We start from the raw sequence: 25,529 nt of genomic DNA on the forward strand, positions 1-25,529 counted from the left end.
GTTCATTGCATACAGGGGGTGCCATTCATCAAAGTTAAGAGAAGGCCAGTGGCAGTACTATGAATGGCAGGGCCACATGCACACATATCTTCAAGTAACAGATGCCACTTTTTCTGTCTAGACAGTACATTTACTGAGACCAGTTTATATGTTTTTGCAACAATATTGAATAAACAGTTCTTATATAGGGTACATTTACAGCCCAGCTACTGAAATTATGTTGTAGATTTACAGGATGTAAACAATAATTAACACTAAATTTGGATGCAACCTCATTCAGCGAGGGCTATGGTAAAGCCATACCTAAATAGTCTTGTTTCTGTTTTCCTACAGGGCCACTGAAGTGCTGGCTTGTGAAAACCTGGAGAACAGAGATAGAAGGGTTTAAAAACTCATCTCTGTGGAGAAAGTAACTCAAAAACATTCTGTGCTTTCCTATGCCAAGCTCAATTGCCAGAACTTGGTCCAAAGGATTGACACAATGATGAACTCTGCCAAGAGTAATTCTGGATGGGAGAAAAGGAGGATGGATTTTGGCATGAATCTGAAATAATCATTTTTTGTACATATTTTAAAAGTCCCCTGCCATTTTGTTCAAGATGTTTCTGTGCCTAGGTACATCCATGGGCCCTTGTGGCTAAGGCAATAATGTTAAGGGGACTAGTGCTTACAGAAGCATTCCCAGTGCATCCATAAGGCCTCCTCCCCACGTTCTATGGAGGCAGAGCATAGCCGGCCGGCCGATGGGGAGCGGTCCGATGGACAACAGCAGCCTCTGTCTGAATCTGTACTTAGGGGTAGGTTGCCTCAGCCACAGGAACAGGCTACCTCACAGCCGATCCATGGATCACATGGCCGCCATCAGTACAGACAGCCAAAACGAAGTGATATGCTCCAAAGACAGCAGCAACAGCAGTCTCAGGTGCGGGAATCATCCTGGCAACTTCCAGATGTCCCAGGGCCCTCCAGAGGCAGCTACTCTTCATCCTCTCTTGACCCCTCTACCCGTGTGTCTCGTGTTCACAAGACTCCATCTCAGACCAGTCAGGAAGTGCAGGAAGGTACCACGCCTAGACGGGAACGTAAGCCCCAAAAACCAGGGAAGTATGTGTGCACATACTGTGGCCGGCCATGTGCAAAGCCTAGTGTCCTCCAAAAACACATCCGCTCACATACAGGAGAGCGACCATATCCTTGTGTCCCTTGTGGCTTCTCATTCAAAACTAAAAGTAACCTGTACAAACATCGTAAATCACACGCACATCGGATAAAAGCTGGCCTAGCATCTAGCCGTGAAGAGCACAGTTTTAGTGGCGCTGAGAGCGGAACAGTGGGAGATGAGCAAGAAGAAGCGACAGAAGCAGAAAGCACAGATTCTGAGGATGAGACTGGTCAGCGTCGACCATCTACCTCTCAGGACAGGCCAGCTCTAAGGAAAAGCTCCAAGGTTGAACTGTCATTCTCAGAAGAAGGACCAAGAACAGAGGACTCCCAAGCAGTCAAACAGAGGTTAGCTATGCGACTCAGTGAGAGAAAGCGAGTCCCCATGACCTCGCCAGACGAGACCCCATCATCCTCACTGGGTCCTGGCAGTAAGGGCAGCACTGAATCTGGCTACTTCTCTAGCTATGGGAGTGCTGAGCTCTCCCAGGTGAGCCCCCCTAATGCCAACGCTAAATCTTATGCTGAAATTATTTTAGGAAAGTATGGACGACTGGGTCAACAACAGAGAATTCCACACCAACAAATACAGTTATCGTCATCTTCGTCATCTTTGGGTCAAGAGGAAAAATCCATTCCTTTCACTGTGCCTAAGACACAAGTCATTGAGCACATAACAAAATTAATCACTATAAATGAAGCTGTAGTTGACACAAGTGAAATTGACAGTGTCAAACCAAGGCGTTCTTCTATCTCTAGGAGAAGTAGCATAGAGTCCCCCAAGTTTTCCTCACCCAAAGATCCTTGTGTTTTTGATCCAAAGGGAGATGTTCCAGGCCCTAGTGGCAGTACCGGACAAATTATTCTCAGTAGTCTTGCAGCTGAAAGACAGCATTCACAATTAGTTGAAGACACACTTGTCAGCGAGTGTTCCAGTGCTGTTCTTTTGAGAAGTCAGTCAGTGCCATCCTCTGGTGGCCAAGATGCCCTGCCCAGCACGTCTTCGCACAGCTTTCGCCTCAGCCACTCTTTTGATGAGCAGCAGGCTGCAGCAGTTGAAATGAGAGTTGGCCATCATCATCGAATGTTAAGACGCCAACCTGCCATTGAGATGCCAATAGGAGCTGACCTTGTAGCAGAAGCTGGTCCTTCAACTTCAACGACTCTGACTGAATCAGGGTGGAAGTGTGAGAACTGTGGAACTTGCTTGAAGAAACAGGACAGTTATGCAGCCCACAGAGTTTCCTGTATGAATAAACCTTCACACGAGCATCAGAGTGAGAAGGAAGGTAGTGCTGGACGTGAGGATCGGCCACAAATGATGCACTATAAGTTCAAGGCAATGGCTATGGCTGTGCGAAAGCGGAGAAAAGAAGAAAGTCTTGAAGAGGACCCGCCCAGTCCAGGTCCAGCAGCTGTGTCCTTTAGCATCCAGCCCACTGCATCAGAGACAGCCACTAAAAGTGATTTCCAGGGCTTTTCAGGGCCCATTTCAAAAACTGACCCAGAAAAAATGGGGCCGTTTAAAGAAATCTCTGTAATCCAGCATACCAGCTCCTTTGAAAAGCAGGAAAGCATGTCCGTAGAGAGTCAGGAATCAGAACTTGAACATGAACAATCACAGGAGCCAAAACAAACCTCCACGTCCAAGTTAGTTCGACAGCCCAACATTCAAGTGCCAGAGATCCTGGTGACAGAGGAACCAGATACTGAAATGGTCTCACCTCCAGCAAGTACATGTCTCCCCAAAGAATTAGAAAAGGAGGAGTTCCAGTGGCCTCAGCGTAGTCAAAGTCTGGCTCAGCTCCCTGCAGAGAAACTTCCACCAAAGAAAAAACGTCTCCGTTTGGCAGAGGCAACCCAGTCATCAGGCGAGTCTAGCTTTGAATCGGCTTCTCTACCACGCAGCCCAAGCCAAGAGAGTAATGTTTCCCACACCTCTAGTCGATCTGCATCTTTTGATGAACCAGGAAAAACTGACTCGGAGATGCAGACTGGTACATGGAGTTCTCAAGGGTCCCACATGCTAACTGTTCCAGGTTCTTATCAACACCATCATTCTCAGAGGGAAATGCGGCGCTCGGCCTCAGAGCAGGCTCCTGCAAGTCCACCATATCCTGACCAAATAGTGGAGAGTCGAAGTAAGTCATTTGACTATGGATCCCTGTCACCCAAACCTACTTCAACTTCTTGGAAGGAGAGGCGAAAATGTCTCTTAGTGAAGCACGCAACTCTTGGGAAGCCTGATCAGGAAGAAACACCTTCCAGTTTACAAAATTATCCAGTTGCATGCCAGTCTTACCCTGGCTATCCTGCCCCCTCAATCGGTGAGCACAGAACAAGCAACATTTCTAGTCTTAACCCAGAGACTCTGGGCAAAACTCTGCAGCTTTTCCAGTCCCCTCTCCCTTTTCCAACTACAGTTTATCCTCTGACAAGCTCAGAAACTTTTTCCCCACGGCAGCTGACAAGATTCTTGCCAGTCACAACTACGATATCTGACGTTATTTCCACTCATATGTTTCAGCAGGCCCTCATGCACGCAGGACCATCTCCGCTTCATCCAAGACAGATTCATTTAGCCGAGCGCCTAGTCCTTCCTCTTCAGCCCTTCCCTACGTTGCTTCCTCTGCAGTACTCAACTAGCGGTCTAACAATTCAGGTCCCTTCAGGTTCACCTGTCAGGGAATCTAGATCATCCCCCTTCTCTGTACATGGTCCCTCATATCACCAGCTTGTCCCACACCAACAACCCCAACCCATCATTGCTACATGCCTTGAGCAGTTTACACCAGTGGTGTCACTTGTGGTGCCTGTCCGTTTACAGACTCATATTCCTACCTATGCCAGTGCCATGTACACAACCATCTCCCAAATTTTAGAAACGACAAGGTCTCAGCAGCCAATTTGCTGCACAGCCATGGTCATCATGGGAAAGCTTGAGAGCAGCAAACTTCAACGATCCTACCTTAGGCTCCCCACTCCTGACCTCAAAACCTGCATTCCTATGTCACTGCCTCTAGAATTTGGATCAGAAAGCACATCTGATGAGAGCTCTGGACCACTTGTTGCTGGAGGAAATAAACGGATGCTTTCTCCCGCAGGCAGTCTAGAACTCACCTTAGAGGCACAACGGCACCAGAAACGAGTCAAAGAAGAAGAAGAACAAGAAGAAAAGCGGGAAGATGAAGATAAAAGTGGTGAGAAATCTCTGGCCGGGGGTCAAGGAACAGACACGGAGAGGATTACGGTGGGGCTAGAGTGGAGGAAAGAACAAGAGAAGGAAGTGAAGAAAACAGACGACTTAAAGGAATCTTTGGGAAGCAAACTGGAGACTGTCCAGGTGGAACCTGGGCCGTTTAAAAAGGAGGAAAAGCAAGAAGAGGGCCACAAGTGTCCATCAGTGGTTGAGGTTACAGAGAGATCTAGAGACCCCTTATATCCCAGCCTTCATACCACCACATCAGTGAGCTGGTGCTACCTTAATTACACAAAGCCCAATCCATCTGCACAGAGAAATCCACAAACATCAGTATATTCTTCCTGGAGTGTCAGCATGTATAACCCCAATCTGCCTGGTCTGTCAACTAAAGTGGTACTGTCACTACTGTGTTCTAAACAAACCTATAGCTCGGAGATGTATACTATGGCCACAGCTCCACCTCTGTCAACTGAGAAGCTGGTTCCTGCTAGCAACGAAAAACCCATGGTATCAGAGGTAAACAATACTGTAATTAATTCTAAAAATACTCTCTTCCATTTTCCATCCATATTCAGTATTGTATCAGTGTGATTTTTACTATTATTGTCTAGAGATTTTGGTGATATTGTGTATAGATATGTTATGGTCTTATGGTGTCTGTGTGGAATGTAGGTATGTGCCAAACCACCAAACACGACTGACAAAGTGAAAGACGAACCTGTGAGTAAGAGCGGTGAAAAAGAGGAGCAAAGTACAGAGGAGGCTGCAACCACCTCCAAGCAGAGTGAGCCACCCCGAATTTGCATCTTTGAGGGAGGGTATGTTTCAGACGTATGTTTCAGACTTTTTGTAAAATGATTTTAATGAAGCCTATTGTTTCAGTTCAGTATTTATTATGCAAATAGTTTAGTACTAGCCCCTCCTTTTAGGCAAATGATTTTACTACTGTCTAGTAATATTGCTGTCTTTTTGAAATTCGGCTTGTGGATCTCATCTCAAACCATCAAAAGCTGTATTTTTCATTTATTATTTATCATTTATTTCCAATGTAACCTCATTTCTACCCAATTTGTAAAGCTAATTACCCAATCCCAGTTCATATGAACTCCCCCTATCACTAGCAGCAGTGTACCCAACACTAGGAGGGTGAAGACTACCACGATTCCTCCAACACCTGCAAAGCCAGCCACTGCCAAACTCTCGCTGATGCAGCATCACTAGGCAGCCAGCACGCACAGCTCACAGACACTTGTGCTGACCAACACCACATCACAGTGGAAGTGATGTAGGGAGCAAGTGCCATCAAGCCACCCCTAAGAGAGCAAGGCCAATTGTGCTCTCTCAGGCTCTGGCTTCTGAGGGCAAGCAGCGTGACCCGGGATTCCAACTTATGATCCATGGCTCATCGTGGCAGCACCTTAGATCACTGGACCACTCTGAGCCCAAAATTTAGAGTTCATCTTTGCCAGTCGGTTTCAGCTATGTGCAGTGATGCGTTCAGAGTGACAAAGAAGTAATGGGACAGGAAAATTCAGTAGCTACAGTGTTCATCACTGTTGTCCCTTAAATGATTCACAGTTCACTCAAAGTCATAATTACAAGAAGGAACGCAGAGAGAGTGCTGATATCTTGAGGGAGATCCATGTCTTGACATCCACTGCCTAGCAGTATTTCACCAGATACCTCCACAATGGGTGGCGTGAAGACATTCATTTTACATTCTGTGGATTCCCTTACATTTAGTCTTCTGTATGACGGCATAGAAATGTACAGTGATATGAGTCATGCAAACACCATAAATCCAGATGGATGGATAGAAGGATAGAAATATGGATGGATGAGTAAATGCATGTGTAAATGGATGGAGAGATAGATGAATGAAAAGATTTTAAAAAATGAGATGGTCTTTTTGCCATGCTTGTCTGCTAACTCTTCAGTCTGAAATGTACCAAGCCTTCGTCGATGGCAAAGTACAAAAGCTTCGAGTTCATTAGCTCTCACATTGGCCTGCTAATGGAAGATTTTCAATATTGTTATAGGTGCTAACACCAAGGCAAAACGCACCAGCCTGCAGCTTTCTTTTGTCTATCTCACAGCCTCCATTTTGCTTACACAATTCTTCAATCATACACCCACACATTCCCTAATCACATCAGTCTCTCTTTGTGCTCACTCTTTCACTCCATTTCCTCTCCACCATTTCTAGCATCTATCAGTGCCTGCTTATCTCAGCATCTCTTCTCTGTTTTCCCTGCTTACTCTTTTTTTTTTGGTCCGAGGAAATTAACAGCACAAAGAAAAAGTAGCCAGCCGGTGATTTTAAGACATACTCTCAATCACTTTTGCTTTTCTCATTTTGTGATTCTCTTGCTCAACCACTTTTTTCTGTCTTTCCTGCACACAGGTAAACATTGCTCCCCTTGGTGCTTTTTTTTCCAATGTCTTATTGTTATTGTAACCTCATTCAATAATACCAGCAGCACTCTTTCCATCAATACAGTACTGTTTGTGTAATGATATAAATGTTTTCATTCAAAGTTCAAAACAAAGTGTCCCAAAGAAAGCTTATTCTTGTGGAGTTACATATGTGTAAACATAGATTTTCATTATTTTGGGGGGTATTGATTTTATGGTATTGTTTTCATTACAATAAACATAGAAACTAAATGCAGATAGTATATTTGAATTATAATAAAGTGATGCATGGTGCAAAACTACTAATGGTACTGTTTGTAGTGTAGCAGAACCTAACATTTTCAACAACCCGCTATATTTAGGATACACATGTTGAATGTTGTGTGTTCTTGTTATTATTTTATTTTAGGCCATTTCAAGTGAGTGAGGATGAAAAGAGACTACTATTCCTTTTTACTTTTTAGCAAATATAGAGATAGAATATTTGGTCATTTTTGGTCAAACACGTAAAAAAAAAAGTAAATATAAGTATAAATATAAGTATGTAAGTTTTTACATATTGACAATTTTGGGATTTTTGCTAAAACCAGGTTTTCCTCTTTACTGCTGGCATGCCCATCCAAACTCAGGACAAAGCATGGATTTTCCCCTTGCTGGCAGTGGGATGGTGAATGAAGGAAATTGGGGGGAGCGATGGGCTACCCTGCCCTTTTCTGTTAGTGGAAAATTCAAATGGTGCTGAGCTCTTGTTAATAAGCACTGTAATGATATTGTTGATTAAATCAGATTATTATGCTCTCTCTCCAGGTATAAGTCAAATGAGGAGTATGTATATGTGAGGGGGAGGGGGAGGGGGAAGTATGTGTGTGGTGAGTGTGGGATCCGCTGCAAAAAGCCCAGCATGCTGAAGAAGCACATCCGCACTCACACAGATATCCGCCCCTACGTCTGTAAGCACTGCAACTTTGCCTTCAAAACCAAAGGTGAGTCTTGTTTCAAACATTTTTCAAACTTTTATGATCTACTTCATTCACCTACAGCGCACACCTTTGGTCACAAGTCCCAGTGTGAAATTAGAATAGAGAAATTGAATTCATATTTTTTAATGTTGATATCAATTGTGTGTAGAAATGACCAGTAGTAATGTTAAACTGTAAAACAATTGATTTTCTTTTTCTTAGGAAACCTCACGAAACATATGAAGTCAAAGGCACACGGCAAGAAATGCCAGGAAATAGGTGTGTCTGAATCATCCATAGATGAGCTGGATGCTGAGGAAGCAGGTAGGATGCTGAGACACAGGAATTCAGTGACTCTCGCCGTGAGTGGGGTTTGATTCCCAGTCTGGGTGACTATGCTACGCTACACCAATAAGAGTCCTTGGGCAAGACTCCTAACACTACATTGGTCCACCTCTGTAATGCCAGTAACCATGTAAGTCGCTCTGGAAAAGAGCGTCAGCTAAATGCCATAAATGTAAATGACAGAATATTGAAAATGGTTAACTGGTCATCGAGTTGAGTCATGCTGCCTGCAATCAGCTTGCCTTCTCCACACATCCCTTCTGCTAGCTGATGCATCAGAGCTGGGTACTCTGCGCTTTCCTCCAAGCATGTTGGTTGCCCAGTGACGTTGCTTCAGCAACAGTTTGAAAAGAGGTGGTGACTGGTTGTGCATGTGTCTGAGAAGGCATGTGTCAATCCCCATGTGATGGGGAAGAGGGTTTGGGTAATTGGAGGGTAGTTTTTACTCAATGAAGGAAAATTGGGTAAATGATTAAATAAATAAATGGTTGTCTGGCTGGACAGTGGTGTGGCAAGAGGAAGGATTGGCCTAACAAAGCAACAAAGTCTCCAAGAACTGTGTGCTTTAGCTGTGAGAAATGATCACTTTGCAGAGGAACTGTATGTGCTAAATAGTGCATTTATGTAACTGTTACTTCATCATTCAGTACTCTTGATCCAAACCTTTTGCCAGGAAATCATGAATGCACTGTAGACATTCATGAATGTTCTAGTGCTGTTTTTTTTTTTCAGGCACCTATACACTGTGCTCTCAGGTTTGTGAAGGCCAGTGGAAATGGACGGTTTTGCTCTAAAGAGAAACATTCTGGTCTGGCCTCCAATTTCAGATTGTACTCTGTATATAGAGCCGGGAATAAAAGCCGCCAGTCTCTTTCTCTCTGACAGACCAAAGAGCGCCAAGGACACATCATTCAAGCACACTCCATTCAGCAGGCTTTAAATATAGTTTGTGAATGGAGAAGGCTCGATTCAATTATAAGAACATATTTGCCTGCGTATTTAATGGAGATCCTTATATTCTGACTGTCCAGGCTAGTAGATGATGAACTAAAAAAAGAGTTTGCATTGCACTTGCATTACTTACCTTACTCATATGTACACCGAACAGAACATGCAGTCACAAGAAAGTTAACCTCAAGTATTTTCTGTTCACCAGGGACCAGCGAAGAGCAAGTATGCGAGTCAGAGGATCAGGACGAGCACCAGTTCTCTGATGCTGAAGACACTGAGGATGAAGACGAGGATGATGACAATGAGGAGGAAGATGATGAGGCGTCCTCCCATGAAGAGCCATCATCCTGCTCTACAGACACCCGACACTCAGACAGTTGTCAGGGATCACAAGCTGATCCACCCACACCTACTGCTCCAGATAGAGAGGACCATCCTTCTCCTTGCCGTCCATGGAGCAGTGGAAGCACTGCATCACCAGGCAGCAAAAGAGCCCTGTTTTCCCATAAGGCCTGGGAGCTTTCTCCCAGAGCGTTCTCTCCTGGAAGTGAAGGGTCACCTCTCAGGAGTCTGTCCCCCAGGCTGGAACTGTCCTCACCTAGTCGACATCTCTCTCCCTCTCCGGAAAGAGGTCCCTCTCCTCTCCGAGCCTCTCCAGTCAGGCCTCTCTCACCTCTCCGGCCGCTTTCTCCTGCCCGCTACAGGAGCTCAAGAGCTCACTTCTCACCAACACCGCTCAGACCCCAGCATAGACCACACAGCTCCCCTGCACAGTTCCATTGGGACTCCAACACTCAGACCAGAGAGAGTCAGCAGGTGAGACTGCTGTGTTGCTTTTTCCATTTACTTAGTTGTTGGCAAGGATTGTAAAGAAACTGTTAACAATGCATGTCCAAAACTATCCAGATACCCCAGCATCCAACATGTCCAAAATCAATGGTATCAATAGAGAATTGGTCCCACACCTGCTGCACTTATTGCATCTACTCTTTTGGGAAATCTTTTCACTAAACATTGGAGCGTTGCTTCTGGGATTTTAATCCATTCTGCCATGAGAGTATTTTATCATCTTATAGTTCGGGATACCCTTCAAGCATTGTGCCTGACTTCCTATTCCACTTCCTATTCTGTGCTTTCCTATTGAAAGTATACAAGCTGTATGTGCACAGCTGGACACCTGTGTAAACAAAGTGCACCTTAAAGTGGGTAAATTTTATTCAATGGGACTTCTGGATACTTCTGGACCAAATCAGAGCCAATGTAGTCAGAGATAGCTGAGAAAGATGTGCTCATATTGGTGGTAAATAAAGAACACACATGTTAAATGTGATTGTATGTATTACCATGTCTCCCCCTGCAGGAGAAGCTCGGTACTCCTGGTGCTCCGCAGGCTCCGCAGAGGCTGAGCTCTCCAAATCCCAGCCTGTTACCACCAGCCCTACGCCTCTCTCACACGGATCCTTTCCCCCACCTCCCCGTCACGCCACGAACTATGGACCGCATGTTTAGCCACCTTCCCTTACACTCCCAGGACCAAGCCCGCATGCCTTACCATATGATCCCTATCGGTGGAATCCAGATGGTGCAACTTAGGCCCAGGACTTGTCCAAAGCTGGAACGAAGTTCGTCCTCTAACCCATCACCCACGTCTCCCAAAGAGGATTCCCCTTTCTCCCTAAGCAGGCAGGTTACATCGTGGAGCTCACACCCTGAAACAAGCCAGCACAGCTCTCTGGCAGTTAGCGAGACGCAGAGCATGGACAGGGGGGCCAGGCCAGCAGGGATGGAGGTTCCTGCAAGCAGCTCCTCATCAGCCAAATCATCTCCACAACACAGCAATGAGGATCAGAGGGAAAAAGACAGAAAGCTATATGGCAGCTCACGGCCCTCTAAGACCCGTGCCATTGTCCATCAGACATCTCAAGAAGTTGGCCAAGATAACAGTAAAGGCACCAAGAAGACCCCTGTCTTCGCTAAGAAGGAAGAAAAGGCCAGCTCACATAGAACTAAAAAGCTTTCAGAGCTAGATGCTCCTAAAGAAGGCCCATCGAAAAGACATAACTCAAAGACAGAGGGGACTGCAGGAGAAAAATCTGCTTGCCCGGGTCAAAGCCCGGATAGCAAACCAGACAGCACTTAATAGCCTTTGTGCTCAATGTCAAAATGCTCTTGATTGCTACTATTATTAATGTTCTTTTTGTTTTTGTAATGCTATTGTTTTTTTATACAACTTTTCAATACTGTTGGTAACTTGGTAAATGTTTGTTTTTGCAAAATTCAAGATTGTAATAAGATGCACTTTTTTGTTTGTACAAAACAATGTTTCTGTAAATCTATCACTTCTGCCCTACCTGTATCTTTACTGACATTACAATCAATCTTAAGGTATCTATTTGAATATGTACAAATGTTCAAATTAACTATGATTATGAATAAATTTATAAATGACCAAGGCGAATACTTAAACCAAGAGTAATTCCAATATCTTGTCCCTTGTTCAGTATTACTCAAAATATAGTTACGTGTGCCTTTTCTGTCAGAATTTATTGCTTGAAGTGTAGACAAAGATGAAAGGCTGTGAATTCTTTTATTAATATATAATTTGTTCTGTGTTTTTGGTGGAGTTGGTGTTTGCAAAATTGGGAGGCGTATTCTTTCTTTCTTTTTCTTTTCTTTTTTTCCTTAAGTCAGGGTAAAAGAAAAAGCAGTTTGTACTGAAGACAGAGCTGAAGGAGTGATGCAGAGAGGTTTGCAAAGAAATTGCACTGAAGTCATATTTTTTATATAGAAAAAAAAATGAAATTATGTCTGTACAGGTAAGAAATCTATGGTCCATATTTATTACCATGTGACAATATGAGAAATGTTTTACGTTTTGTTTACTTTAGTTTTTTTTAATGATTTTTATTGCCATTTTTATTCTTTACACTTCTGTTTAGTACTTTTCTGTTACGTTCTGAAGACTTGAATTTAAGAAACTGGACAGGGTGACAGTGAAGTTGGGCAACAGCTGTGGAGTTGGGTGGATCAAAAGCCTTCCGAATTTGTCACAGATACCTATAATTTCTGAACCAATAAAGGTGCACAAGGAATTACCGAGCTCATCTTTGTCAAATTTCTTAACAGCATTATAACGTGTTCAGTGTTTTGGCATAAAATGCAGGTTTTATGTACGTTTTCTAGGTTTCATCCTAGAAGCTGTCATTTATTAAGGACAGAATCTGGGAAGTAAGTTTTTTTGTTTGTTTGTTTGTTAGTTTTTTTAAAGCTTCAGAAAAAAAGAACATGGTCTTTGATGGTCATGTTAAGATGTGCGACTCAAACATTAATCCAGGGATTTGAGCAGATTTATGAAGAGGAAGGGTGAACAATTTCCATAACATGAAAGTCCAACATTGGGGCCCAAATGCCCAAAAAGATTCTAGACAAACTGAATATTTCTGTTACCACTGGAAACATTTTTGTCAGATGAAATTCACCTGACACTCTTTTCCCTTTATGCCTCATTTGGGAATTTCTTTTGGGTTTGTTTGTGAAGTGAATGTGACCTGGGTATGTTCCGCAGTCTGACCCAACTGTCAGGTGAGCACCAGTTTGAGTTCCACTTCCATAGCCGGACATTAACCTGGTATGTTGTGTAGATAATGAACAGATGCCCCTCTGCCACGGCTTCATGTGACATTGAATTAGAATTTTCCTGTGTGAAAACATTCCAAGTTTACAAACTCTTTAACTGATTCGAACCAAAGCAAACACACTCCATGTGTAAAAGGGCTAGAATATGCACAGCAGTGAGTGTACATGAACCCAGTAGGATGAGGGACCAGATTTTCAGATGTGATTTAGATTAAGCTCAGAATAATCTAGGAAAAGCGTATAATGAGTATTTCTCACAGTCTTTAAGTAAGCTGCTTTTCCATTGTCTTCTAATTCTTTCATGAAGTATTTTCCATTAATCAGAGACACTGAAAAAATCTTTTATTCTTAAAACACTTCTGTATTAGACAGTGTCTCTCATGCGTATAAACATTTATGACCCGTCAAAACATAGACTCCAAAGATACAGTAACAAATAACAGTGAAAGTCTAAAAAATTAATTACTGTGTTACAGATAAATTACACAAACTTCATAAGTGGATCTCAGTGGGAAAGAAATGTAAATCTTTTCTCTTTTTTTTTATATATATAAAAAAACTGCTGTTTAGTCTTTTCTCAGAACAGGCCTCCAGCACACTATGCTGCTGAACTGGACGCATGCTGTTTTTAGCAAAGAAAAAAAAAGGACTTTTTGGAAGAAGATTCAATAAGCTGGCCGCACTTCCAAATAGCTGTAGAGATGTTCTCTTTTGGGAAGCCACACAGGAGATTATTGGCAAGAATATTAGAGCTGTCGTTTGACCTCTCAGTGTGGGTCTCGCACATTATGCAACAGCACAGGTGGCATAAGGCTTTCTCAGTTCAGCCTTGTAACTCCTCTGCTGTGTCTCTTCACTGGCTTCCTGTAGCTGCCCGCATCAGATTCACAACCCTGACGCTGGCCTACTAAGCCAAGAGTGGACCAGCCCCTTGGTACTTAATGGCAATGGCCCTTCCAGCTTCAAGAATGACTTGGCTTGACCCGCCATCCTTTAAGATCCACAGAAGACCAGCATCCAGACTTCCCCTGGGTGTTTGAGTGGCAGAGTCGCGTGCTGTCTTTCAACGCCGACTACAGATCCACCTCGTCCTTGTGCAAAGTGTAGTGCAGAGTGTTGTGGTCTCCACACCTTTGTGTTTAGTAGTATCAAAGCTCAGAGGTATCTTTTGGGTCCCAGTCTATACAAACTAACTAAGGGCACTATTGTAAATCTCCTTAATACCTTAAATGTAAATGTAAGTTACATCTCATTGTTCCCCCGCCTCTCTTCCTCCTTCCAGCGTTCACTTGCTCTTGGTGTTCAGCGAAGATGCGAAGAAAAGACCCACTGCATTTTAATCTTGTATGTGTGGTAGTGCAGAGCTGCAGGAAGCTAACGTTACCTCACATCACATCAGTGAAGACAGCATCCCAGCAGTTGTATGGCGCAGTCTATTTTTAAAAGGCTGAGCTGTGGCGCGCTGAGGGGGAGGACGGGGGGGATGATTAGGCTGTTAGACGACATACAGGGCAGAACAGGGCTGAATGTGCAGAGACAAGCAGGGAGGCTACAGGAGGTCATAATTAAAGATAAATAAGGTTCTTAAGAGAGGAAGGTACTGAGACATGCTACTGAGGAGGAAGGATCAAATGCCTACACGGCAGCTCCCCCACCAGCAGCATGCAGCAAGATGCGGCCATGTGTAGTGTTTCAGTGATGTGCTAGACTACTTTTGAACGCGTTATCATACAGGTTTCCATATTAATACAGCCCATTTAATGTCATCTTGATAAACCACACTCATATGGCCTAATTTCATTTGTTCTCACTCAATCTTAAGACTCAAGACTTATTGGGATCTAGAGTGTCTGGCAGGACAATTGACACAGACATTTGGTATTTCTTTCAAACCCCACCTAATTAAGATAATAATTATGATCTTTAATAAGTAACAAATGTAAGTGCTTGACTTACAATGACCAGCCTTGAACTGGGCCAGCTCTGCCCAGTCTAAATCTAATATAGGGCCTTTAAGTTATAGTGCACTTGGCAGCACACAGATTGGCAAGCTCATTATGCCTCAGAGAAGAGAGATGAGGACCTCAGAAACAAAGTATTGTGGAGGCCTATCAGTCTGTACAAGGCTACAAAGCCATTTCCAAGGCTCTAAAAATTAGTCACAGCCATCTTCACATGGGTGGACACCCATGGTTTCCTGAAATCCTTTCTGAAGCAAGGTGTAAAGTTTTCAAGGAACAGACAAAGAACAAAGGACCCCATACCAACTGTGAAGCATAGTGGTGGTAGTGTGATGGTTTGGGGATGCTTTCCTGCATCAGGACCTGGATGCCTTGCCACTATTGAGGGAACTATGGATCCTGCTCTGTATCAGAAAACTTTTCTGGGGAATGTCTGATCATCTGTCCGTGAGTTAGGGCTGCTGCTCAGTTGGAATCATAAGCAAGTACCTTAAATGTCTGGTTGCAATTATTGCTGCAAAGGGGGATACTTTTTCACACAGGGAGATTGTGTGTTAAATATCTTTTTTGAGATTTGCAGGATCTAACTGAGGAGCAATCAGAAAATCTTGTTTAATAATACCAACAGCGTAGACTATTTTAGGAATCAATATACTCTTTTTAAAATACTGTATGTTGTTCTGTTGTCCTGCTATAGTACCCGTTTTTTTTGTTCAGCCATTGGAAAAAAATGCTGAATTTGCTATTGCATTTTTTATTGTGACAAAAAAGAAAGTTCTGTGCAAATACACAAAGTTGATACAAATATAGGTAAATATTATGTGTGCACATTAAAATATTTATTAAAAGTATTTAGCCCCAATAAGCACTTACATACTTCTTCTGTCACTTGATCTCTTTATGCGCTAAACCAACACAGCCAAGTCACTCTGTTAGTCTTGAACCTTTCTTTGGTTATGGTGAAGGAGCGAGTGCTGGAATATGAGATGCTTTTGGAGGGATGAGAACATTTCCTGTGGTTGAGCAATGTGCAGAGGAATGTGTTCTAGTGTTCTGCAATGACTTCCTCCATAATGTCACACATTCCTGCATCCATCTGCGAGAGAGAATTCACCACAACTGAAACAAAGTGAACTACTAATGGCCCAAGTCTGTGTCCTTAAGTTGTTAAATCTGATGCTAAAGACATTAAAATGTGGTTGAGCTGAAAATACCGGCTCAATTTAAAGTTAAGAAGTTAAGTGATGCTAAAATATAAGTGTCAGTAAACAAAGGAAATTTTATTGGTTCAAAGTTCCAGGTGTGCTGGATCTGAATGCTGCAGAGTAGTGGATCTCCAGGACCAGGATTGGGCACCCTGGGCAACGTTCAAGTTCTAGTTCAAGTAGACATACACTGATCAGCCATAACATTAGTACTACCTGCCTAATATTGAGTGGGCTCCCCTTCTGCCACCACAACATATATGACCTTTGAAGGTGACCTGTTGTATCTGGCACCAAAACATTAGTAGCAGATTCCTTAAGTCCAGTAAATTGTGAGGTGGGGCCTCTGTCGATCACATCAATGGGTTTTCAACCCATGACCCATACAACAGTTCACCGGTCGTCCTTTCTTGGACCACTTTTGGTAGGTACTGATCACTGCATAACAGAAACACCCCACAAGACATGTCTTATGTTTTGAAGATGTTCTGACCCAGTCATTTAGCCATCACAATCTGGCCCTTGTCACAGTGGCTCAGATCAGTGTGCTAACAAATCACCTTCAAGAGCTGACTGTTCACTTGCTGCCTACTATATCCCAACTTTTGACAGATGCCCCTGTAGATAAAGACAACCAGTGGTGCTAATGTTATGGCTGATCAGTGTATTTTGGTGACAAAATATCAAACCATGTAGCATCCTGACTGATTCTTGTGGACATTCTGCTCTGTCTCTGCTGTTATTGACCTTTTGACTCCTGCCAAAATCACCTGCCATCAGTGCATATTAATGACACCTTCAGTAACGATGACCTGTATTGGATTCGTCACCTATTCATAGGCTATTTCCATATTAATATACCTTTTTGCCTACATTTCCTTATCAGATTGGTTTCCGCTCTCTTGTCAGTTCTTACTGCCCTGCATGTAACTCCCGTCCTTCTTTACAATACCAGTGATAAAATCCCCCTAATCAAAGTCTGTGGGGAGATTAATGCCTTGCTGCATTTGCATCTAAATACTGGCTTTTGACTCCCACACTGTGTGCTGTAAAGCTACAGTGCATGTCTGCTGGAAAAGTGCAGTCAATGGACTCTGTGTGCTCAGCCCACGCTAGGTGGCTGCATTTGCAAACTCTCCCTGACACCTGCCTGGCACAGCATGCGTGCTTTATCTGTGCATGGCTCACAGTCAGGCATCACGGAAATCCATCAGTCACTGAGAATCGGCTGCCATTTCTGTGGGACAGCACCAAGAACATTGCTCATCCTCAGTTCTGGAAACGGCTGACTTCTTTGACAGAGCACTTGGCTATATGCTGCTATCTTTGAGTCATCACTGAATTCCAGCTTATCTGAAATACAGCTTATCTGTAGCCATAAACCTTGGCTTGTGGTGTTATTTATGTTAATAATAGCACAAGCCAATAGTTAATTAAGTAACTGTACTATGTAATTATTAATAATTATTTATTTATTATAAATTAAGTTGATTAAATACAAAAACCACGTGTTTGTTTTTGCTTTCATTGCTTGCTTTAGTTCCATGCTTCTCCCACAATCCCCTAAATCCCCAAATGCTTGTGAATTTAGCAAAAGTGGGACTATTTTTGGCAAATGTGCCAGGGGACCCACGTAAAAGCTGTAGAGTATGTAGTCATGTCTTAACATGCTAATGCATGCACATCTAGAACAACAGTGATGCTAATCTTATCACTGTTAAACTTTTCTACTTCTGAGGCAACTGTTCAGTTCAAATGTCTTTGAAATCATCTTTTTTAGACATTCATTAATCTACTCATGCTTTAGTAGAGCTCAGTAACACTGAGATATATAACTGATCAGCACAGTGACTTATCAGTCTACTCATGATTTAACAGAGCTTACTCATTGGAAATGATTGGTCCTCTGTCAGCTATTGCTTTGACGGTTAATCTGACACATTAGACCTTCTGGAATCAAGGGTATTAAAAAGGGTGTATCCTGCTTTTGTTGGAGTAACTGTGTCTACTGTCCAGGGAAGGCTTTCTACTAGATTTTGGTGCATTGCTGTGAGGATTTGATTGCATTCAGCGACAAGAGAACTCTCTCATTCCAGAGAACACCATTCCACTGCTCCACAGCTCAACAGCTTCTCAGCTTTATACCCCTCTAGCCCACACCTAGCATTAGGCATGGTCATAATAGAGTCCTATTCTATTGGCTTCTCTGTAGGGACTGCACAAGCTGTGTGTGCATTTGCACATCTGTGTCAGCAATGAGTGCAACTTAAAGTAGCGGACTGCATTCATTAGTGGATTGTGTATTGTTTTTAATGCTCAGAAAACCATCAGAGGATGTCTAGAAGGTTTTTCACTGTTAGCAAAACACTGTTAGCATAGTGGTGGTGCTTCTACAAAAGACGGTATGCTATTTTGTTTGTTTGTGTGTTTAGTGGGTAGTTATCTGCTGACACAAAAACATTAGCAACTATTTAGGTGTGTTTGATGGCATCTGTCTCGTTATGTCGGTGGTTAACAAAAAAAATTATTTGAAATGCCAAAAAAGCAGAACAAGCTTCCACACCAGTCATCAAGAGATGGAGTGGTTTGGAGGGTGAGTAGGTTCAGGTGATGGTCATGGACAACACAATCACTAGATTTAAACAACATTGAGAGCTTCTGGGACTGTGTTGCAAAGTACATGGAAAAAAAGTTAACCACTAAAGGAGGTCTGTGGACATTAGTGAAGAATGTGTGGGAAGACATTCATTCAGATAATTAAAAAAAACTTCTAACAATAAAGTGGAGTGAGCCAATCAAAGCCTGAGGAGGATGTACACAATGCTGATTGGTTTTATGTTGTGAATGTATCATATGTGTACATATTTGACATCAGGAATTCTAATATTTCTAATAATTCCAATAATGCAGGTTTTCTAAAAAGACAACGCAAGAGTAACCAAATTCTCAATTGCTTTTATGCCCTTCCATCCGAGGAGAAATGGTTATCTCTCATTATGGTATCAAAATCAGATTCTGTGCTCTCCACACCCTCCACCTACACCACTATAGGCTCAAATCTCCAGAATGTTCCCTATGGCCATCGTGCTTTCCATGGGACCAGTTTTCCCTATCACAACTCATGCAAAACAGTAAATCCGCAGATATCCTTCATTGTTTCCTTCTGACCTACCACTCTCCCCTGTTGTCCACCTACACTCTTCTGCAGGCTCCTTGACTGCTTCACCTAGACTACATGGACCTGCAGAGCCTCAGAGGTTGCCTCCAGCAAAAAAAGGACACTAGTAGCTAACAGCTTCTATGTATGTTTTTGTCACTGCCTTTCTCCCTTACCCGTGGGCCGGTGACCTCCACATGCAGGGGGGCAGCAGAGATTCCTGGAATGTTAGAGACAACCAAGACAATCTGAAGTTGTGTAACAACGACCCGTGCAGGCCGACCTAGAAGGATGGGTGGAGCCAGCTCGGTGATATCCAAGGACTATAAGTGTGGTCTAACAGGACTGCTCAACACTATCACAGGCACCTGTGGCTGAGTGTGGACTGCTGAGATTCCTTGAAGCCTCTTGACTTTATAGACGGGAGAAATCTGATTGGAACACAAAACTATGGTCCTGTACACCATCCTCCTTTTCTCCATTAGCTGGTCTGCAGTGCTGCATGAAGGTAAGAAGCTGGGTAGATGAAGTTTGAACTATTCTGTTTTATTAAAGAGGATTTTACTTAGCAAGGGCTTAAGATTATCACTCAGACCAACTTAATGAAGGATAGCAACAGGAGATTCGTTCTTGGAAGGAAACTGTTTTGTTTACCTTTGACAATAAAAGATTAAAGATTTAAAGACCAATCTTGATGATAACTTGCAAACCCAGCGTCAGTGGCATTACCTGACAATTAGTTTGTTGTAACGGAAGTCTGCTGTAAAGAGAATGCGGCTCTTATCTTGCTTTGTAGATATATCCTCTAGACAAAACAGTATAAGTCTCATAAAGAGTTTATAGATTAATTTGTCCTTAATTATCTTGTTGTGCTTTCAGCATTATATTGTAGGTGTGTTCAAATGCAGCATGTAGAACGTGCTTTTATTGTCACTTAATTGCTGATAACCCTTGTATGCCCTTGCAAGTGATATTTTATATCTTTCTGTTTTAATCTTTCATTTAAGAGGCTACCTCAAAAACGAACTTCTCTGCCAAATCCCAACCCCACTGATCAAATCAGTTGTGGCCATTTTCCCAGACAAAAAATAAGCCATCTAAGCTTACATTACATTATGCTGTCAGTGGCAATTCTCTTTTGAAAAGTCACTAAACTGTGGCCAGAAAAGTAGTTTTCTAGCATAATTGCTCCTGGAATGAAAACCATAATTATGTAAGAAATCATAGTATGTGCAGCCTGGATGGAATAGAATGATGTTATAAATCGAAGCTGAGACGTCAAGGAGGCCGCAGGGTTTTTTTTTCATTCAGATACGCAGCCAGAGCCCCTGCTGGAAGGATTTGACCTGTGGCACAGCTTTTGATTGAGCAGCATGTCCTCCTTCCGTCTTCCAGGGTTAGGTTTGCCTGTAATAGGCCAATCAGAGGCAAGTGACCTGAAGGCGACACACAGAGTGCGGACCAAACGATGCTCCTGTAACAACCAGCTGGACTCCGAATGCCACTACTTCTGCCATCTGGACATCATCTGGGTGAACACACCAAGGTGGGTGCAATCACAAATACCAAAATATGATGGAGGTTCATTTCAGCATCAATAAACACTTAAGATGTTTAAAGTATTTATAGCTCAAAGATTAAAGGGAACAAAGATCAGAGTGTATGGTATTGTTAGCTGGAAGTGCTGATATCAAGCAAGAACCTTTATAACTTTCAGTGGAAGTTAATGTAAAAAGATTTCTTTCCAAGTCATTCTGGAACTATTCTACTGGTCCATTCATCATCTAATTTCAACACCACGTAAAGAACATCGTTTTAAATTATGTTAGGAAGACTTTTCTATCTGATTCAATTACTGGTCACTATCAAACAAATAACTGTAGATAAGAGCTTAGTTGAATCTCCTTCCCACAAACACACTGACGTACACTATACTTAAATGAAGTAGAACCATTGATATTGTTGTTATTGTTATTAACAGAGGAGGGTGTGTGCTTTCATGTCACACAAGCTATCAAGTAATTTTCATTTACTCATTTACCGCTATGATTGCTGCTCCTTATCTTCTGTCACTTTACCAATGCCTCGTATTTGTTTTGTTGCAACTTGGTTGTAGAGTTGCAATCCATATATTTAATCTCCATTTCCAAATTGGAGTTATTTGTAAAGCCAAACTTTACAAAGTTCTTTGCAAAAAAAACAATCTAACAAGAAAAGACAACCAAGCGCTTTCTTCAAATCTAACCTAAAATGCTACTTTCAATGACGACTGCAGTCTCAGAATTATTCCACCCCTTCATAACCAGAGTCTTTGGTACTTGGTAGAGCACCCTTTTGCTGTTATGGCCTGTTGCTTAGCCAGACACCAGCTTCTGGCAGCGTTCTTAAGGAATCTCAGCCAATTCCTCATGGGCAGTGGCAGTAGCTGACTTTTCTTGTGCTTTTGGATCAATAGAGGCATGGGGACCTTCAGCGACTTACTGTGCAAACCGAAACCTCCAAATCTTGCTTTTGCAGTTGCTCTAGAGTTTTTGACCTCATGCCTCCTCAGCAATCTGGTGGCAGCCAGTGATGGCTGCTCTTTCTGACATGTTGAGGTAGCGTTGCCAGTGTTCCTTTAACTTTGAACTTGCAAACTCTGCTTCCAGCTGTATCTCTAGGAAACACTCGGTGCCATTGCTCCCTTTTTGGATCCTATTCCTTGTTTGTACGAGCGGTGATCTTTTCTCTGAACTTTCTAAACAGCACTTTTGATTTGGCCATTTTTCTAACATGCAATCAAACATTCCAGGTATTTGATGTGTTTTTCTCAAGCACACCTGATGCAACTAATAAAGCATTTGAAAAATTAGTGTGCATGAGAAAAAACTTAGAGATTAGAGATTATATTCAGGGGGCCGAATAATTTTAAAACTACTGTCATCATTAAAAGGATCTTTTTTGTTGAATTTGGAGAAGCTACTTGCTATATTAGTTGTGTTGCGCTTTTTAGACTTATTGTTCTTGTTTGATTGGTTTATTGAAAACAGATGAATGTTTGTAAATTTAGCTAATAAACCTAATTTGCAATGTGGTTTAAATACTTTTGATTGCAACTGTATTTATTGTATTTTGTGCCAATAGGTAGCTAGATCATGGCATGTTTTTGCATTTTATCATAGCAAGACTACTGTATATGGACTAGGCAGTCCAATAGCTCGGAGGCGAAGATCTATAGACCGCTGCCTCTGTGCCAATCCTGCTGACCAAACCTGCAACAGCTTCTGTGTCCACAGGTGACAAAAATACACAGAACACACACACACTTACATACTGGAATGACTCAAGGACATTTCAAAACTAATCTTTCTTCTTTTGGCTAGCTGTGCAATCTCAGTTCAGTGCTGTCTTAGGAGGGTGTTGAGTGCCTGACTGGAAGCAGACAGCACAGCAGAAGCCTGCAGTGACTGGCTAAGGCCAAGATTAAGGAGATGAGAGGGAGTTTACTCAAGGATTAGTCAGGGACAATTCAGGGAAATCAAGTGATACAACTTGATGAAGAAAAAGCAAAACTCTTTCCACAGCTAGGCCTATACAAATTCTTTTAAGTCAATAAGAAGAGATATGAGAGAAATTTGAGAACCAATATTGGAAACCTAGACAAGTCAGCAAGTTGCTTAAGGTTGCTTAAGGGATTACTCTAAAGATTACTCTGTTATTACTATGAAGCTAGTTATTTTCAGTTCTAGTTAATGTCCCCTTATTGATCCAACTCTGGATTCATTTTTATTTCAGCCCAGAAGATGCTTCTGCCATGCTGAGATTTCAGTCTGAACCAGTGCGGGAAAATTCAGCACTTCAACTTAAACCAGACCTCCAAGCTGCCTTGAAAGATGTAGACGATGCTGATCCAGTGGTGGTCATTGAGGAGACTGAGGATGGCACTCGAGCAGATGTTCTGACATTCCTCAGGTGGGTCTAAAGTCTCCTCACTCCTCACTTCACTCAGTCTCCATAGGTGTACTTCACCCTACATCAGGTTAATTCTAATTTGCACTCTCTGTTTACAGGAGCATGGTGAGAGCTAAATTCAGAGCCACAGAGAGGGATGTCCGTCGCAAGCAAAGTGGTGCCAGGGCCCATAAACCAGGCTACAGCTAAACCTACCCTGCAGACAGCAGAATGGAGAGCGAGCATCTGAACAAATGGCAACCCTCGTGGGCTGTGGGCTAGCAGAACACACATGTGGCCTGTTGGAAAAGGCACACTTAGTGGGCAGAGAAAGGCTTGAAAGGGCAGTGGGGGTGACCACTAAAGTCGTAATGGTGCCTTTCGTTCATGTTGGGTAGCCTGGAAAGAGGGAGCAGAAAAGTAGGAGATAATGATTTGGAGATGATTGTGTGGCTCAGAAATGGCTTTGCTAAGCCAAGAAAGTGAAGCTTGAGGTAAATCTGGTCTCTTTAGGTATTACAGAAGCTGGTGGTTAGAAATGCAAGGATGATTTAGAAATTTAAGAACACATATAATGGAACCTAGTTGGGTAGGTTGTTTACCACAAGGAGTTTTGGTAAGAATTACAAAGTTATGATGACATTTATTGATACGAGAAGGAAAAAGAAAGAAATTGTGCTAGCTGAAGTTCAGTAGATGTTGCGTTTTAGTTTTTGGAAAGAGCAAAGTGTATTTTGTCACAGTTTTACTGTCATTGTTACATGGAATTAGAGCAATAAGTCAAAACAGTACTGTTTCTTTGTTTGAAAGAGGTGAATGGGAGATCCCCTGTTAAAGGTAGTGCAATAAGGGTAAGGAGTTCTTGATACAGTCTATATTTGTGTTTTTACTGAACGACATAAAATTCATGACATCAAAATATTTTATTAAAAGCCTGTATAATGACTTATATAGCCTCAAATATAACCATCCTCAGGTTAGAGTTGTTTTCAACATCACGTCCATACTGTAGATTAGCTCTTTGTTATCTGTCTTAGCAACAGTTTATAATACAGTCTGATTTGCCAACAAAATCTTTCCTAGCTATAGAATAGAAGGGGAAAGGTGATTGATTTTTAATTATTAACCACATCAACGTCAGTGAAAGCATTGTTAGATAGTTTGCGATGTAGAGCTTGCAGGAAAGGACAATTGAAACTTGGCATGAAATGACTCATAAGGGAGTGGGACTGGATGGTCAAACGAAAGCTATGCCTGGAGAGTACTGCAGTTGTCTTGGAAGAGCTTTGTAAGAGATATGTTTGCATAGTGTCATCATGTTTAAATAGTGAGAGTTATGTAGTTCACAGCATATTAGCTTGCTTCAGTATATTTTTCCTTTGAAAGAATTTCCTCTTTTACCAACCGTTCTTCAGAAGAACTTTCTTCTTAACACCTGTTTAAGCTGTTTGTATGAAGATTCACTAATGTTTTTTAGGAATTATTTGGAATTTGTTTAATTTCCAAGATTTTAAAAACATACCATGAATCTGATGGAGACTTTATATTAGGAATATATGTTAGAAAATTCTTAGGAAGATACAGGTGAATGAGGCCCATTATTTATTTATGTTTTTCAATCTGCATCTACACATGTAATATTAGTGACATTAGTAAGCAGTAAATATATTAGAGCTTAATAGCCATATGTTGTACTATGCATGGATTTTAAAATAAATAATTACTCTGTGTGATTAAATGACTGGTTTATTTCTACTGTAACACTCTAAACTGACCGGTAGATGTAAAACAGGAAGGCATTGGAAACAACATATAATATGTAATGACATGAGAGATGTTATGGTTTGACACAATAATCCCTGTAAAGCAGTATAACTAATTAACAAGCATTATAATATTGAAAACTAGTAAAGTAGTAGCCCTCCTTTTTATGGCATGCTAGCTGTTTCGAGCTAAAGATATATATTAAATTAGTTGTGTCTGTATGCAAATCATTTATATAAAATTAAATAGGCAAATTATTGGTTGTGGCTTGAAAATACATTTGTTAACATGTGGTTTAAATGAGAATTTCCAAGCTGCCCTACCACTTTCATGAAAATGAAGTAAAGAATATTTTTTCTTTCTGAAATTCAGATTGTAAAAAGCAGAAATGGAAAACTAGAAAATTGGAAAAACATTTAACATTCAAGTGCAAAACAGGCAAAGTGCGAAAGAAACATTTTGGGGCTTCAGTGAAGGGCACCATAAAAGACTTTTACTTTTAACTGGGATATGTGGTAATGTTGGTAATATAATTGTGGCAGTAGCTTGGAGAGAATTTTTTTACTTATTTGGTTTGCTAACGGAAGTAAAGTTGGTAACATAACTGTGTCACTTGCCTAGGAGGAAAATGGTGGAGCATTTAATGATTCAGTGTTGGGATTAAGAGAAATAATGTTAGCTTATGAAAATGCCTGTGTGAAAAGCTGTGAGGTGGATTTACCCTGGGTGTCAAGCAGCTGATTACTGCATGAGTACTCTGATTTGACCCTAATGTTAGCTGACGGTATATGTCTTAATTATTGGCCGTTTGGATATAGCTGAACCTCGTAGCTCTGTTTTCAA

At 41.9% G+C, this 25,529-nt stretch overlaps 3 protein-coding genes across 5 annotated transcripts in view; 2 read left to right on the plus strand and 1 right to left on the minus strand.

Annotated features, from left to right (window-relative positions):
- The window catches only part of hivep3b (HIVEP zinc finger 3b), a 54,052-nt gene extending 41,923 nt beyond the window's left edge, over positions 1-12,129 (plus strand). For both annotated transcript variants that reach the window (XM_072679795.1, XM_072679796.1), the window contains 6 exons: positions 334-4,879; positions 5,036-5,181; positions 7,586-7,761; positions 7,960-8,061; positions 9,239-9,849; positions 10,394-12,129. In XM_072679795.1, coding sequence (XP_072535896.1) covers positions 716-4,879; positions 5,036-5,181; positions 7,586-7,761; positions 7,960-8,061; positions 9,239-9,849; positions 10,394-11,173 — 5,979 coding nt within the window. In that variant the 5' untranslated portion in view covers positions 334-715 and the 3' untranslated portion in view covers positions 11,174-12,129. The remainder of the gene's footprint in view (positions 1-333; positions 4,880-5,035; positions 5,182-7,585; positions 7,762-7,959; positions 8,062-9,238; positions 9,850-10,393) is intronic.
- The window catches only part of stmn1b (stathmin 1b), a 213,238-nt gene that overhangs the window by 94,257 nt on the left and 93,452 nt on the right, over positions 1-25,529 (minus strand). The window lies entirely within an intron of this gene.
- On the plus strand, positions 19,374-24,647 carry LOC140555555 (endothelin-1). The gene is made up of 5 exons (XM_072678823.1): positions 19,374-19,500; positions 20,388-20,538; positions 22,154-22,267; positions 22,767-22,943; positions 23,042-24,647. The coding sequence occupies exons 1-5, from the start codon at positions 19,443-19,445 to the stop codon at positions 23,130-23,132; spliced, it is 591 nt and encodes a 196-aa protein (XP_072534924.1). The 5' UTR covers positions 19,374-19,442; the 3' UTR covers positions 23,133-24,647.

Source organism: Salminus brasiliensis, chromosome 5 (assembly GCF_030463535.1).
Source record: "Salminus brasiliensis chromosome 5, fSalBra1.hap2, whole genome shotgun sequence".
Classification (NCBI taxonomy): Eukaryota; Metazoa; Chordata; class Actinopteri; order Characiformes; family Bryconidae; genus Salminus; species Salminus brasiliensis.

What these genes read in the sequence shown, in the direction of transcription:
- LOC140555555 (XM_072678823.1), top strand. Translation starts at nt 19,443, where the DNA reads ATGGTCCTGTACACCATCCTCCTTTTCTCCATTAGCTGGTCTGCAGTG. An exon ending in GTCTGCAGTGCTGCATGAAG is followed by an intron (nt 19,501 to 20,387) that starts GTAAGAAGCTGG and finishes TCCGTCTTCCAG; the next exon opens with GGTTAGGTTTGCCTGTAATA. An exon ending in ATCTGGGTGAACACACCAAG is followed by an intron (nt 20,539 to 22,153) that starts GTGGGTGCAATC and finishes ATTTTATCATAG; the next exon opens with CAAGACTACTGTATATGGAC.